Raw genomic sequence first — 14,710 nt, 5'->3', positions numbered from 1 at the left:
GGCGTTAAATATTTACTCAGTCGGAAATTTGAAAAACATATTTGAACGCGGTACATATTTATTTTTTTACATTTTGGGGGTTTCCTCTTTCCGAAAATAATATAGGATATAGTTTTACAGTGTGGCTAATTTGCCCTTATGATTAAAAAAATAACCCGTTACTAATACTGTACCAATATAATCAGCAATCAATCAAAACCACTACAAATAATATTTAGGAATACGCGAATCACTCGGGACCACTCGGCTTAATCCGCTGCTAGGCGAGTCGAGCGAGCTGTGTGTACACGTTCTCAAATACGACAAATTCCAACTCACCGCGTGCTACCTTGCGTAGGCGCTCGATAGTATGCGAAATCGTTAGGATACTTCGCTGCGTGGAGCTCGCTCAAGGCGAAGGTCGTCGTCAAGGTAAACGTCCAGTGCCTGACGATTCAGGAGTGATCACATTGTAGATATATTTCAACATGAAGGCTTGAAACTCGGTCCTTACACATTTATAGAAGCCAAAACTATACTTAAAGGACATATGAACAGTAAGTTGTGTGCCAGGCATTATATGTTGCTCATATCGTATGTTTTCAATGAAATTTCCCGAACGCGCACCGACCGATTTGGCGAGATTGTTATGAACTTGCAACTTGAATCACTTACAATGATGCATACCATCGTAATTACGCACTGGGGCTAATAGTTACTTGGTTTTATCGTTTTTATTAGATGTTGACTGTTTGGCTTAAGAACTGAACCCAGCTATGACTTATTTGTATACACTTTGAGTCGAATTATATACAGAACTTATTCGTCTCAATGATATCCTAGTAGTAGTGAACGTGTGAAATGATTTTTAGAGAAACGACGAATAACCGTATTTCTACACCTTATCGAAAACGCAATTGACACGCGTTAATGAGTTCATTATTTCCCCTCAAACATTAAAACAGTATTTTTCTGAGCAATATTGACTGTTGTCAGACATTTTCATGGTTGAAAAGATGTCATTGAAGTAGGCCAGGCCTAAACATTGTCATATGATTATTGTTATTAGCCTGCATTGAAGTTTTCTGAATATGTTCACCAAACAGAAATAGAAATAGAGTATCATGTTGTCTGTCTATTGTCTAATATAGATGGAATCGAGAGGGATTCTTGCCAAAAATAATTCATTGTAGTGTACCAGATCGATCTTCTTGGATTAGGAGTGAAATCTTCTTTGACCTCCATATCATATGGGCCAAGCTCTCTAACATTTCACCAACATTCTATCAGCAATAACATCTTCAAAGCCTGACAGGAGATATGGCATAGGCCCTATGCTAATACAACGCTTTCATGTTAACACAAGCGTTAAATGGAATATATAATGCACTAAATGTGAACGTTTAAACAAGTATTATAGCTGAAATGGATAGAATTATCATAAAACTGCGCTCATGTTATCAGAAACCTTTGTAAATCAGTGACCTCCATTGTGAGCTTTTTGTCTCTACAATTTTTATTAATAAAGTCACGAACAAGGTTACTCAAAAAATGAATGTCTTTGTACATCACAATTAATGATATAAAAACACAAAACAGTGTTGAATTCACAAATTTCTGTACAAGGATTTTCATGTGAAATATGTGAGGTGGGTTTTGGAAAATCCAGAATGGCTTTTACTGACTGTATACCGTCTCATATTAGGTCGGTAACAGCAACCTTGGATTTTTACTGAGTATCCTCGGACCCTATGGTACCGCGGCATTCATCGTATCGCGGCATTTGTGATTTCCGGTAGTTCACACGGGACACGCCTCTTAGCAGTTGTCTACTAATGCAAATCAGTAACCAGGAAGTGCTCACTTCATAAACAATTTCAATTTCCTCGGAATGTTCCGTCTGCTGTAAGTAAGGAGTTATAAATGTGTTGATACTTACTTATGGCATCTTTTTTAATATTGCCTTACCCCCCATCTATCAATGACCAACGATATAACCCGCAGTTCCCCAAGTAAACTTTCTCTATCGACCTGAACTAGATCATATGCATATTCATGGCGACTGATAAGGTAACGGAAGTTACGTGGTCTGCACATTTTTTCCCGCTCTGTGCCCAGAATCTATTGGGAGATCATAAGGGCCATAATGCCAAACTCAGAAATACGTTCTTCACTAGTAACCAAAAGATATAAACATACTTTGGGCATACAAGGAGTGCTTTTTACATATTTATTGTTGACTTTTAACATTTTTCCATTTTGTGACAAATTATTGTCATCCAATTTTTTTTATAAACAATCTTAGAATATCATTTCTGATATTTTGTTGTTGACTTATAAAAATATTTTTCTCTTACTTTTCGGTAAATATGCATTGAATACCTATTGCTGATAACACATTTAGAATTTTACTTGTGCTGTCTTTGTACTTGTCTGGACAAATCACTGATGTCTGGCATGATCATACCAAGTGGTTGGAAGAATTATGTCCTCTTTTTGTCCAATTCGGACCTCCATACACAACTTTTCTCTGTACCGCGATACGATGGAGTTATCTCCCTTGTCAAACAGCGCGAGGCCCAGGTTTTACTCGGAGCTACTAATCTAAATAATGAACTTTTATCAGTAAAATATGCTTTGTTTGATCAAATAAATGATATCTGATATAGAGAACACTAATAATCATAAAGGTTAGTGAGTGCATTTTGTTCCGTTTAGCGTACATGACAAGTACCGCGATACCCCGAGATTGCAGGCTATATATATATATGGGCTCATGTGGGGTAAGTACTTCTGCTCTCGCATTGGTCAATTTCACTTTGAGGCATAATTATACCAAATGTAGTTTTGCAAGGACCTTTACTGAATCACTATTATTTTTATGGTCTCATTACTTTATGCTGGTGTTCTGTGTTTTTAAGCCCTAAGAAGTATTTCTGATTACGCGTCTAACAATCCCAAAACACTAAAAGTAAATCTGATCTTTGAGAACATTTCTGTTAACACTTGGATGGTCAAATGACCATGTCTTTTCAATTCAACAGTGATTATCCCTTTCCAAGGAAGACGAGTCAATCGCTTGATTTCGAGCCAAGTTAAAAACAAATGCACAACATGATCAGTCACATGACATTACAGACTGGAAGGTTATGGTGTGGTCACAATCAGGGGGTCATGTTTTTTAGAGAAGCTTGTTATAAGGACCTATATGATTACTTACATGCTGAAAAAAAGGTCATATGTACTTTTTTCATTTGGCAGTCGTACTGTCTTGACGTGACATTATTTACTCTCAGCTTTCCATTTGGCATTAGAATTTTGCCATGGCAATGACCCACAAACATGTGAATTTTCTTCGTTTTATTTTGCAGCCTAAATTTTCACTAACTTTGATGAAGGTTGATTGTTCAAAAATGCATTATATGTTACTACATCAGCATAATAGAGTAGCAACCTCTCAAACAAACAGCAGCCGATACATCATCGGTACATACGCATGTTCTGATGCAAAGTTACCATCAGATCAAGTTTGACTATAATTTGCATTAGTAGTGAAAAAGTAAGTTTTGAGGTTTTCATTTAATTTCTAACCTTGTGTGGCTTAATTCGCCAAACAACATCTTTGAGGCGTCTAGCTTGATAACATCATTAAGCCTGTGGTCATGTATTGTTAAGGGAGTTTAAAAGAGGTATACGGTATATATATTTGAGCCTCACCTCTTTTAAAGTCCCTTAACAATACATGTAATTCATTGTAGCAGTATAACTCAGTTATATATAAATATATCCTTTACCTTATCAACTATAAACTCTTGTATTAACACTTCTCTTCTCTCCAATTATTTTCAACTTGACATAATTTTCTGTGGTTCCAAGGAGTTGCCAAGGTTTTTCTTTCTGATATCATTCAAACAAAACAAATTAATCATATTTTTTGCAGAGTAAACAAAATGTCTGGAAAAGGATCAAAAGCAAGTTCACGGGCTGGCTCTAAGGCAGGATCCAAGCCCGGCTCCAAGACTGGTACGCCACGCAGTTCCAAAGCAAGCACACCTAAAGGCTCCAAGAGCAACACACCTCTGCCAGTAGAATCTGTGTCTGGAGCAGTCAACGGAAGCCCAGATCAAGATGCTGGAGCCAGTAAGTGTCACGCAATGTCATTGTTGCTGTACCCATCACCAAGTTTTGTTTCAAACAAGGAATTCAAATCCTTAAATGGCATATGGATGCACAAGTACTTTATATTTATTTGCTTTTGCAGTTATTGATATTTACAATGATTTAAGAATTGTTTACCATTGACTATGGATCTGAAGATGCAGTCAGGTCTTTACTCATCAATTCTGATTATTTTTTTAGGGGATATTCCTGTAATTGTAGAGGCATGAGTCTCTCACTCATGTAAAGCTGTGTAGAGTTGCCTCCCTTAGGTGTGTCAGGAATCTGTGATAATAGGTTTGAATTCGCCCTGAATAGTATTCATGCCTTGTGGTTTATGAGCACCATACCTGTGCAAAGTGGTAAAGATCTGAATGATTGGTTTTCCTTCTCCATTAAGTCTGGCCAGGTTTATATGGGGATTGACATCACATTCAAGATAATTGCCTTTTTATAGGGACATGAATGCATGTGTGTGTGTGTGGCTGCTTGTTCTAGTCCAGATTTGTGCCTCTTTATAGTGCTAGCCCACAGAGATACCATGCTGCAGTTGGATACCAGACTTAAGCACATTATACTGACTTTGAGCCGACCGGTACTTCTTTTAGCCCTTTGATGCCGAGAGCCAGATTGGGTAACAACAAGTACCATCATTGAAAGTATTTAGTGAAACGAGGCGAGGGGATCAAACCGTCGACCTACCGTTCTCTGGGCAGATTCGCCCACCCTTTAGGCCACAGAGACTGTCCCGCCGACATTAAGCTGACCTGCCCTGGTCTGACTCACCCAGTGATTGTGCGCATGTGTTTTATATACACCCCAGGGAGCTGAGAATGAAAATTGTGTGTACAATCCATTGACTGGGGTAATAGTAATGTAAAAGCACGCCTGTGTAGTGTAGAGATATGGCGCAATATTCATGACCTATTGTTATTATTGTTGTTGTTATTATTATTTTCTTCACAGCAGATGGGACTCTGGAACCAGTCGATGCAGGCGAGGCGGCAAATGGAAGTCTGGTTGCTGTAGACGATGATGGAGAGCTTGCTGTCAGTGTCCATGAACCCGAGACTGATCAAATAAGTGTTGTGAGTGTTTTAGCTTCCATGGGGTGCTGCATAATCAAAGATCAGAAGACTTGTTATTGTCCCTCGGTCTTCAAAATTGAGGATTTAGGTCAATCGGCCCATGGTGTAGTCCAAATGTTAGAAACTTTTAATCATATACGGTACTTAAATTCTTGAAGACATCCCTTGAATTGAGGGTTGATATGGGATATGACATGAAAACTGCTTTACAATATTCTTTTTATCATATACCATAAAATTAAATGATAAAATGTGTCTATTTGCATGTGAAGACATTGTCACATGAAAGCTAGTCAAGCAGATAACTAGCTGGCACTAAGGGAGGTAACTCTAATTTCTTACCTCCTGGCTTATGATCTCCCATTCAAAATGCATTGACAAGCCATGTAAGCCCTTTGGGGTGTAGTACGGACCTGGTTATTTCAATCCCTGTGATGTGACCGAGACTATGTTAGGGATATTGCACATGCAAATGCCTCATATCATTGATACAAATACTGATGGAAATTCATCATGAACGATTTAGGGGTAAACTCCCAAGGGAGTTGATAATGTACTTTGGGGGCACACCTGTCCATTATGTAGCACCATGAGCATGCTTAAGGACATGGATAAGGTTTGATATGAATATGTATTTCATCATCATCATCATCATCATTTATTTATGTTTTGTTTCAAGTTTATTGAAAGTGGCAAATACATAAATGTGTAAGCCGCCTGTATGTAGTGTTACCTATTAAATGACAATGTATACTGATGGAAATGAGTAAGGGAACAATGAAAATTATAGTGAGCTAAGTTTTACTGTCAGTCCATTTGAAATAGAGTGCACACAAAGTCAACACATGTCAGAATCAAATGTTGAGATGTGTTTGTTTCCATTATATCATTTTACTGTGTCTAAAACTAGGTGTTCCCTTTTTCATTTCCACGAGTATATGTGATAATAGTTACTAGCGCCATGAGCATTCACTGGTTGAATGGAACCAGGCACGTTATGAATTGACCTTTTACACAGTAAACCATGTTTATAGCAAACTTGCTTATAATGAACTGACGGATGTGACGAAGTGTTTTTTCGGTCCTTGACTGCATATTTTATCACATAAAATTGATGGATATAAGGAACATGATTATTACGGATATAGCGGATATCGCGAACTCACTTTGTGGTCCCGTGTGCACACTGTCAACAACAATGCTTATGTTTTTAATGAACTGTTAGTCTCTGAGTTGCTCACGTGTCACCAATCAGGCTATTAAAAAACCCACGACCACACACGGCTGTTCAAAGAGGCAATAAACAATTACACTTACAGGCATGTGTTTAACTGGATTAAGTACTGACTCCTCATTCTACTCCGTCAATGAACAATAGTAAAAACGTGATTAGGATAAGCCTTTGAAGTGAATATATTCTGTCTTTAAAACGTGACGACAAGAGTGAGGAAATTCAGTCGAAATGCTTAAAACGATCTACGGTTATAAAAAATTAAAATTAGTGGTCCCTTTGATTTCGTTTTAACCGTAGTTTACTGTAAGTAACATTCACTCACTCACTCAATACTGTCGTCTAGGTGCAGATGATGAGGGACCGCATCACGCTCTGCAACTGGAAGGATGATTGGTGGACAGATACCCATGAGGTGATACTACAGAAGTTCATTGAGGATCCTGCTACAAAGTTCCTGGTCGCTTACCATGACCAGTTCAAAGGATTCTGCATGGAGCATAGCCTACCAGCTTTTAATGTGGAACAGTTGACCTATTTCATCAAAACTGGCTCTGTGAGGGAGCTGAACTCTGACAATTTGTTAAAGAATGTGCAATATGGAACAGTGAAGGGAGCACACATAGAAAGTCTCCTCCGACTCATGATGGGAATATACGCTCCCATCTTCTTCGAGAACACTTCCTGGCCAGACAGTATCCTTGCTTTCACATAAGGCAGTGTGCAGCATGTTTAAAGTGGTGTTCCCAGGTGGGGATTCTGGGTTAGAATAGGTCTCAGCAACCTATGCTTGCTGCAAGAGGCGACTAACGGGATTGTGTGGTCAGCCTGCTGACTTGGTTGATGCATGTCATCATATATTGAGTAGATTGATACTCATGATGTCAATCACTGGATTGTCAGGTCCAGACTCGATTATTTACAGACCGCCGTCATATAGCTGGAATATTGCTGAGTGCGGCGTTAAATAAACAAACAAAGAAACCTTATGGTGCTCCCTGGCGGGATTCTGGGTCAGAATAGGTCCCTAGTATACTGAGGGTAAGAGGCAGCCAAATGAGTTTGGTGATAAATCTGTGACTTTAGCCATTTGTCCGAAACCTGAGTCTTGAAAAAATTCTTTCAGTCTAGTTAGCTGTGCTCATACTAGTCCAAACAATAACACTAATATCTGCTATGAGTAATGTCACGTGACAAACTCAGGCAAGCCTCAGAGTTTTAAACTCTTTATCACTGTGTGTTGGTTTGTTTCCTATAAAAAACATGTGGGTAAGATTCTCTACGCATCATGAATTGTCCCACCGCTTCAAAGTATGAAAGGACAATATCAGTCTTGATTTATTCTAGATTCTGAACTCCACTGACTCAGTCACATGCCCGACAATACCTGGCAGTGTTCAAAATTATGATGATCCTGGATCCTTGAGGTTGCTATGGTATTTGCATCTAGGGACCTCCCAGATCTGAAACTTTTAACGCTGACTAATACAGGACAAGAACTCTTTAACCTTTTTACATAATTTCGGCCACTGGCCATCAGCATGTACATAACAGTCGATCTCCCCAAAACCAGTCTCATAGCAGTGTAAGAGTTATCTCCCCTGGACTGAATGTCAAGATGACTGCTTTCACTCAGCTGGGTCCAAATGGAAGGGTCAAAACTTACAGTTACTTTGAAATATTCGTGTACAAATACATACATATTAAGCATCTTGTACCCTGTATATTTATTACCCTGTGAGCTTTTAAGTTTGATTGAGATCTGAAATGTCTTTCCATAAACAAGCTCTGAGCTAATAAAGGTTCATATATTTCTGGAAAGAAGAACTGGTCAGTGGGAAATTTCCTGAACTAGGCGCAGGTATTAAGAACGATTTCTCGGCCCAACTGCACAAGTTCCTGGCCAACCTGACGGACACACGGTGGAAGCTGGAGGGGAAGACGGTCCTGTACATCCCCACAGAGGGGATGCGGATTCCCCCAGATGTGGCTGCCAAGAACAAGGAGCTGGTACAGAGGTTGGAGAGTAAGTAGTGATGAGTTGGTGGAATAATGCATGGGTTGATAAGGATGGTGATATTATGCATGGGTTGATAACGATGGTGAAATAATGCGTGGGTTGATAAGGATGGTGGCATAATGAGTGTATTGATGGGGATAGTGGGATAGTGCATGTATTGATAAGGGTGGTGAAATAATGCATGGACCCGTGAAGATCCGGGTTAGAATAGGTCTCCGGCAACCCATTCTTTTCGAAAAAGGCTTAAGAAGCGACTAACAGGATTGGGTGGTCAGGTTCACTGACTTAGTTGATGCTTGTTATCATATTCCAATTGCGTGGATCGATGCTCATGATGTCAATTACTAGATTATCTGTCCCAGACTTGATTATTTACAGACCGCCATCATATAGCTGGATTATTGCTGAGCTCAGTGTTAAACAAGAAATAAACAAATAAACATACAAACAAATAATGCATGGGTTGATTAGGATGTTGGAATAATGCATGAGTTGATAAATGTTGTGGAATAATCAATTTATTTATAAGTTTAGTGGAATAATGCATGCGTGCTTTGTGGAATAATGTATACTAGGTTGGTACAGCTTGTAGACGAGTGAATGAGATTAAATAAACAGAACAAAATGGAAAAATATGATTTCACTTCCTGTACTCACCTTCTTGGATCTTTCTTTTCTCAATAATTTACTCATATTCCACATTGTTTGTTCAGTTGATCTGTAAACCAATTTGTCAAGCCAAACCCTGAATTGTTGTAACTCCATCATGAACTGAGCACTTTCATATTTAACCTGCAATCAGGAATAATGCCTGTATTGATAAGGATGGTGGGATAATGTGTGGGTTGATATGGATGGTGGAATAATGTGTTGGTTTATAAGGATGGTAGAATAATGCATGTATTGATGGGGATGGTGGGATAATGTGTGGGTTGATAAGGATGGTGGAATAATGTGTTGGTTGGTAAGGATGGTGGAATAATGCATGTATTGATGGGGATGGTGGGATAATGTGTGGGTTGATAAGGATGGTGGAATAATGTGTTGGTTGGTTGGTAAGGATGGTGGAATAATGCATGTATTGATGGGGATGGTGGGATAATGTGTGGGTTGATAAGGATGGTGGAATAATGTGTTGGTTGGTTGGTAAGGATGGTGGAATAATGCATGTATTGATGGGGATGGTGGGATAATGTGTGGGTTGATAAGGATGGTGGAATAATGCTTGTATTGATGGGGATGGTGGGATAATGCATGGGTTGATAAGGATGGTGGGATAATGTGTGGGTTGATAAGGATGGTGGAATAATGTGTTGGTTGGTAAGGATGGTGGAATAATGCATGTATTGATGGGGATGGTGGGAATGTGTGGGTTGATAAGGATGGTGGAATAATGTGTTGGTTGGTTGGTAAGGATGGTGGAATAATGCATGTATTGATGGGGATGGTGGAATAATGTGTTGGTTTATAAGGATGGTGGAATAATGCTTGTATTGATGGGGATGGTGGGATAATGCATGGGTTGATAAGGATGGTGGAATAATGCATGTATTGATGGGGATGGTGGAAAAATGCATAGGTTGATAAGGATGGTGGAATAATGCATGTACTGATAAGGATAGTGGCATAATGCATGGATTGATAAGGATGGTGGAATAATGCATGGGTTGAAAGGATGGTGGAATAATGCGTGGATTGATAAGGATGGTGGAATAATGCGTGTATTGATAGGGATAGTGGGATAGTGCATGAATTGATAAGGATGGTGGAATAATGCGTGTATTGATTGGGATAGTGCATGAATTGATAAGGATGGTTGTTAATTCTTTCAGCGGCAATGATTCACTGGGCAAGGCAGATCAAGGAAGTTCTCAGTACCCAGGATGCCTTTGAGATGGCAGAGAACTCCGGCCCACTGGAAGAGATTGAGTTCTGGAAGAACAGGTGTGCCGATCTGTCTGGCATCAGCAGCCAGCTGGACAAGCCCGGAGTCAGGAGGATCACCCAGGTCCTCGAACTGGCCAAGTCTTCCTATGTGTCCTCCTTTCTTAAACTCTCCAGCCAGATTAAGGTAAATAGAAATCAGTTATTGATTGTTCATTTTTTGTCACTCAGATCATTGTACATCTTTGCAATACGCCAGTGAAGATCCTGGTTAGAATAGGTCCTCAGCTTACAATAAAAGAAAACTATGCTCGTAGTTAGAGTCAATTAATGGGATCGGGTGGTCAGGCTTGCTGACTCACTGTCATGATGTGATTGCATGGACTAGTGGACTAAAACTGTTAGTTGCTGACGCTGCATTGAAGCTGGCAGAAAGTCATTGTTTTCAGACAGGTATCTCATCCACACTTCGCAAGAAGGTAATAGGCAAGGTAATACTCAAGGCAAATCGTAAAATGCTTTTGAATAGCTGTTGTGTTGAACGTACAAAGGTACAGCCAACCTTCTTGAAATTGTGCCGTCCCAAAACTTCTCAAAAGATCATGTCTCCCCATAACCATCTGGCCACTACAGCACTGTGTTGTCCATTGCTGCAACTGACAGTCACTACAGATAGATGAACAATCTCCACTGCCACATAACACTACAAGCTATGTGCTCCGTATCTGTGTTTCCAGGAAGGATCCCGACAAGCTGAGAGCAACCTGAAGTTCCTTATGGTTCTGAAAGACCCCTGCCATGAGCTGACCGACGCCAAACCCAAGGACATACCCGTGCTGCTTCCCAAGATCCTCAACCTCATCCGCATGATCTGGGTCAACTCGGAGTTCTACAAGACAAGGGAGCGGCTGACCGGTATACTGAAAAAGGTGTGACAGATTAGCTGGACAAAATATTGTGGATTATTTAACTCATTCACTTTTAGCTTTCATTATTCAGATTCAGACATCACAGGATTCAAACATTTCTCATTCTGCATTTACTAAGTGATATGTCAGTTTCCTGTCAAATCTTGGGTTGATAGTGGAGTGATTCACGTGTTTGCTCATCATGCCCTAGGCCTGGTCTTGATTCTCTACATGGGTTCAGTTGTGAAGCCCATTTCTGGTGTCTCCCTCCATGATATTGCTGCAATATTGCTTAAAACGGTCTAAGATGTGACTCACTCACGCACTGTATCAAATGACAATCTGTACCTTTAAGGTATAACTAGAAGCTAGTAAATGTGTTTACATCTGGAAAACTATATTATATTCTACTTGTACCGTTTGATTCCATACCTCTGTATTTAGAGTGAGTGAGTATGGTTTTACGCCGCTTTTAGCAATATTCCCGCAATATCACACCAGAAATGGGCTTCACACATTGTACCCATATCGGGAATCGAACCCGGGTCTTCGGCGTGATGAGCTAACGCTTTAACCTGTAGGCTACCCGACCGCCCCTCTGTATTTAGAATTGAACCTCAGACCCAGTAGATATGATACACCTACATCCATCTGTCAATCTGTCCAAGAAATTGGGGGGCATGGGTGGCCCAGTCGTCTAAGGCGCCGCGATTCGCAGAGTTGCATCCCTTGGGCACGCCAGAAACCTATGATTGTGGGTTCGAATCCCGGTTTGCCCCAATTATGTTTCTAGGTTTGTCAGCACCATACCCAAGCTCGTGGGTTTCACCAAAGTGATAAACGTCTGAGACCTGCATCACTTCGGAGTTTCCTCCAACATTAAGCTGACACGCTGTGATATAACTGCAATACTGTTAAAAGCAGCGTTAAACCCAACTCACTCACTCACTCCAAGAAATACTTCCTTAATCAGTTATCAGTTATCAGTCATCATCTATCAATTATGTCCATCTGTCATTCCAATCCAGCAACCCATCCATCCATCCATCCAAGTTTTCATCCTAACATCTTTGCATCCCACCTATTCCCTGTTAATCTATAACAAATAATCAAATAGCAACTAATCTATGCTTGAGCATAAACACTCTCATAGCTTTCTCCATGAAATATCACAAACACATTTCCCATATTCAAGAAGTTGTGGGTAAATATGGCAGCCTGATTTCAGATGAGCAACGAGATCATCCGTCGCTGCTGCCGGGATATCAACCTGGACAAGATCTTCGACGGCTACGTCCAGTCTGGGAAGAAGACCCTGAAGGACTGCATCAAGTGTTGTGAGGAATGGAAGGACATCTACAACAGGGTGAGAAGCTGCCCCGCCCTACTGGAGCTGCATCAGCTCATGTTATCTGATGGCTCAAATGACCCAGTGGTCTCTGGAGGTGCTACAATTTGCTGTGCGGAGTAGCATCCCTTAACCAGGCCAGGATTCCATAACTCCTACATTAAGTGGAGCCCAGGGCACTCTAAAAAAATTAGAAATAGCGAGCATTTATAATTATTATAATTTATATAATTTGGGCAAAAAAAAATAAAATTGAAAGATCTGGATTTCGTGGTTTATACTGACAGCCTGAAATGATACAAAAGATTAATCTGTGTGTACTATACTCGAGAGACATATTTATCAAGAATTTAATCACCCATAATTAAGGGTGTGTACAAAACATGAGTGCGTATTATACACAAATAAATAAGTCTTGTGTACATTGGTCAATCAGAAGGGGCACTTATTGGGATTGTTCACTTGCAAATACAATAGCCAATATCACCATGGGCGCTTATTAGAGCGGGGTGCTTATTACATCAAGTATGGTATGTGATATAACTAGTCCGAAATAAGCTTTGGACAAGTTCAATTTAAATCATTTTCTACCCATAGTCAGAAGCCTGATAAACAATCATTGTCTCTTATGAAAAGTCTTCCTCTATCAAGTTGACGCTACATAAGAACTGACAACTATGTTAGTTTGTATTGACCTGTATTGTGTGTGTTTCTAGACGGCCAAGTTGCACCACAAGTTCTCCCCCTCCGGTTGGGTTCTGGACAAGAGCAGCATATTTGCCCAGATCGATGCCTTCATACAGAGGTGCAAGGATCTCCTTGAGGTAGGCATGTTTCAAACTCTCCAATTCGCTATGCATTGTTGTGGCCCTTAGACCTGACAGGATCCTATGTTAATGGGTTCACTTCACGTTTGATATTAAATCATGATATATGTGCAGAATGAGAGTTACCTCCCTTTTTTATACATGATTAATCCAGCTTTATAAAGACAGACGACGGTGAAAATGCTTTTGTGATTATCTTTTACTTCACTTTGTTTTAGTATTGTCAGAGCTGTGGGCTCTTTATGATATATATAAAAAAATATGTACTGTGACATGTATTTTGAAAAAGCATGTTTAAAGTTTAAAAATCTATTCCTTTTTCTTTTTAATACTATATACAATTCCCTAATCTAGAGTCTCCCAAGAATAAATGAAATCGCTTCTTTTATTCCAGGTTTGTGAAGCACAGATCCATTTTGCTCGTATGGAGGATGGGAATCGGACAGAGATGCCCTACTTTGGAGGTCAGAAGGGACCGGAGATCACTCGAGGTCTGTTGGAGATCGAGGCACAGTTTGGTAAAAATCTCAACATCCTTCGTTCTGTGAAGAAAACAATTCTGGATGTGAAGGCTACATCGTGGCATGATGACTACAACAGGTATGTTGAATCAATGTTGAAGACCATAAGAGCATTAAGCCACTTATCCCTGAATAAAGGACAGGGTATGATAAGAGTCTTTTGGCCTACAAAAAGGCCTCTTATCCTTTCTTGTTGGAGTGTCATGATAGAGACAAAGTGTAACAGGCCAAACATTCTCTTAAGCAGGACTAAACAAGAAACTGAAATCTTATTAGTATTAGCTGAAACTATTTGCACGACTTTTATACATTTCATGGACCATAAAATTAATTGAAAAGTATTTCTGAGAAAGTTCAGGGTCTGGATGATGAAACATGAAACGAGGTGACCAATGTCACTGTTCTGTTCAGGTTCCGTGCTGGTGTGAAGGATCTGGAGGTGATGATGCAGAACGTGATCTCGTCAGCGTTTGACACAGTGACGACAGTGGAGCAAGGCATAGAGCTGCTGGATGTCTTCATGCATCTGTCCACAAGAGAGGTTAGTTGATGTCCCAGTGAATCCTATGAGGAGAATAGGTGTCCAGTACCCAGGCCTGTCCCCAATGGAGGTTCCAGACCAGAATAGGTGTCCCGTACCCCATGCTTGTCCCCAATGGAGGTTCCAGACCAGAATAGATGTCCAGTACCCCATGCTTGTCCCAAATGGAGGTTCCAGACCAGAATAGATGTCCAGTGCCCCATGC

At 40.1% G+C, this 14,710-nt stretch overlaps 1 protein-coding gene across 3 annotated transcripts in view; it reads left to right on the top strand.

Annotated features, from left to right (window-relative positions):
- Nucleotides 1-401: 401 nt before the first annotated feature.
- The window catches only part of LOC124145136 (dynein axonemal heavy chain 2-like), a 104,673-nt gene continuing 90,364 nt past the window's right edge, over nucleotides 402-14,710 (top strand). For 2 of the 3 annotated variants that reach the window (XM_048390533.1, XM_048390531.1), the window contains exons 1-11: nucleotides 402-536; nucleotides 3,920-4,119; nucleotides 5,104-5,225; nucleotides 6,803-7,151; nucleotides 8,318-8,482; nucleotides 10,309-10,547; nucleotides 11,098-11,289; nucleotides 12,497-12,634; nucleotides 13,333-13,440; nucleotides 13,838-14,043; nucleotides 14,376-14,505. In XM_048390533.1, the coding sequence (XP_048246490.1) occupies nucleotides 3,930-4,119; nucleotides 5,104-5,225; nucleotides 6,803-7,151; nucleotides 8,318-8,482; nucleotides 10,309-10,547; nucleotides 11,098-11,289; nucleotides 12,497-12,634; nucleotides 13,333-13,440; nucleotides 13,838-14,043; nucleotides 14,376-14,505 (1,839 nt within the window). In that variant the 5' untranslated portion in view covers nucleotides 402-536; nucleotides 3,920-3,929. The remainder of the gene's footprint in view (nucleotides 537-3,919; nucleotides 4,120-5,103; nucleotides 5,226-6,802; nucleotides 7,152-8,317; nucleotides 8,483-10,308; nucleotides 10,548-11,097; nucleotides 11,290-12,496; nucleotides 12,635-13,332; nucleotides 13,441-13,837; nucleotides 14,044-14,375; nucleotides 14,506-14,710) is intronic. The other variant, XM_048390532.1, reaches the window with a different exon arrangement.

This window comes from Haliotis rufescens, unplaced genomic scaffold, assembly GCF_023055435.1.
Source record: "Haliotis rufescens isolate VD_foot unplaced genomic scaffold, xgHalRufe1.0.p SCAF_9, whole genome shotgun sequence".
NCBI classification, from domain to species: Eukaryota; Metazoa; Mollusca; class Gastropoda; order Lepetellida; family Haliotidae; genus Haliotis; species Haliotis rufescens.
The sequence above is the reverse complement of the archived record's forward strand: the minus strand, read 5'-3'. Positions and strand labels throughout refer to the sequence as shown.